The sequence below is a fragment of the Cephus cinctus genome, unplaced genomic scaffold (assembly GCF_000341935.2).
Source record: "Cephus cinctus unplaced genomic scaffold, Ccin1 Ccin1_scaffold3017, whole genome shotgun sequence".
NCBI classification, from domain to species: Eukaryota; Metazoa; Arthropoda; class Insecta; order Hymenoptera; family Cephidae; genus Cephus; species Cephus cinctus.
Window position 1 is genome coordinate 677 of NW_014334439.1, and position 1538 is coordinate 2214.

The window sequence follows — 1538 nt, forward strand, 5'->3', positions numbered from 1 at the left end:
AAGATGAAAAATACAGTTTTTATTAAAATAAAATAAGAAATAAAAGAATAGCAAGGAAGTAAATGGCGGGTGAGGATTGTCGTCAATAAATGAATGTTCTTGTAAACTATAACGAACTATTTATACCGAGATTTGATTCATCATAATCTCGAATCTCATGATACGCTATATGCCGTCTAATCACGATAAAAATCGAATTGATAAACATTGAACCAATTTATCAGGATCTGAATTCGTATAAATACTAAAAGTTTTGGCTACACGACACAAGTACCTGTTCTAAATTCAAAAAGCGAAGATGTACAAGTTCTTGGCACTTACGGCTCTACTGGCGGTGGCTTCGGGTGAGTAAAGAAAAATGTCTTACAAAATTTCTCCAAAAAATTCACATATAAACTTTTACTCTTATTAAATACCACTTAATAAAATTCTAAAGCAATAATTTATTCACATATGTCTTATGTCATTCTCCATAGCCGACCCCATCGGTCTCATTTTCACTCTTATTAAATACGATTTAAAAAAATTCTAAAGCAATTATTTATTCACATATGTCTTATGTCATTCTCCATAGCCGACCCCATCGGTCTCCTTAAGCAGGCTCACCCCCTGAGCCCCAACGGACGTATCGTCGGTGGCGCCCCCACTACCATCCAAGAGGTACCCTACCAGGTACTGATCCGTACCTTTGGATCGCCCATATGCGGTGGTAGCATCATCTCCGAGAACTGGATCGTGACTGCAGCTCATTGTAGCAGTTTACCAACGAGCTGGTACAACATTCGCGCTGGTTCCACCTTCTCTAATAGTGGCGGCAGCATCCACGATGTCGCGGCCATCATCAACCACGACAACTATTACAGCACATCAGATGGAATTCCAGTTAACGACATCAGTCTGTACCGTCTCCTCACCAGCCTCACCCTTGACTCCACCCGTCAGCCAATCCCACTGTTCAACTCTGGCGAGAGCGCATCGGTCGGTGCCATGGCCGTCATCACCGGATGGGGTGCCCTCACTCAGGGTGGCAGCTCTCCCACTATCCTTCAGACCGTCAGCGTCCCCATCGTCTCCAAAAGCTCCTGCGACAGTGCCTACATTATGTGGGGCGGTCTTCCCCTTTTTCAAATCTGCGCTGCATACCCTGAGGGTGGCAAGGACGCCTGCCAAGGTGACTCTGGCGGCCCACTTGCCATCAATGGCCGTCTTGCTGGTATTGTATCATGGGGTAACGGATGCGCCCAGCCTGGATTCCCTGGTGTCTACACTGAGGTTGCTGCCTTCCGTGACTGGATTTCGACCAAGTCTGGTGTATAAACACCTTCGTTTTTTTAGGCACGACTGCATGGATCATGCGGAAGTGCCTTGTTTGATTGAACATCGCTTGAATGATTATAACGACAGTGTACCCATAATCTGATTGTAAGGGTGCATCCGTTGTTGGATAAACTATTTAATTCGATTTTTTCAAATAAAATGACTTACTCAATAACGTCAATGCTGGTCTTACTTATAACCTCTCTCCTTTATGTTATATA

The 1538-nt window shown here is 44.0% G+C and overlaps 1 protein-coding gene across 1 annotated transcript; it reads left to right on the forward strand.

Moving 5' to 3' along the window:
• The first annotated feature begins 236 nt into the window (after positions 1 to 236).
• Positions 237 to 1498, forward strand: LOC107274377 (trypsin alpha-3-like). The gene is made up of 2 exons (XM_015753459.2): positions 237 to 344; positions 575 to 1498. Exons 1-2 carry the CDS (start codon positions 299 to 301, stop codon positions 1315 to 1317), a joined length of 789 nt encoding a protein of 262 aa, XP_015608945.1. The 5' UTR covers positions 237 to 298; the 3' UTR covers positions 1318 to 1498.
• Positions 1499 to 1538: the final 40 nt, after the last annotated feature.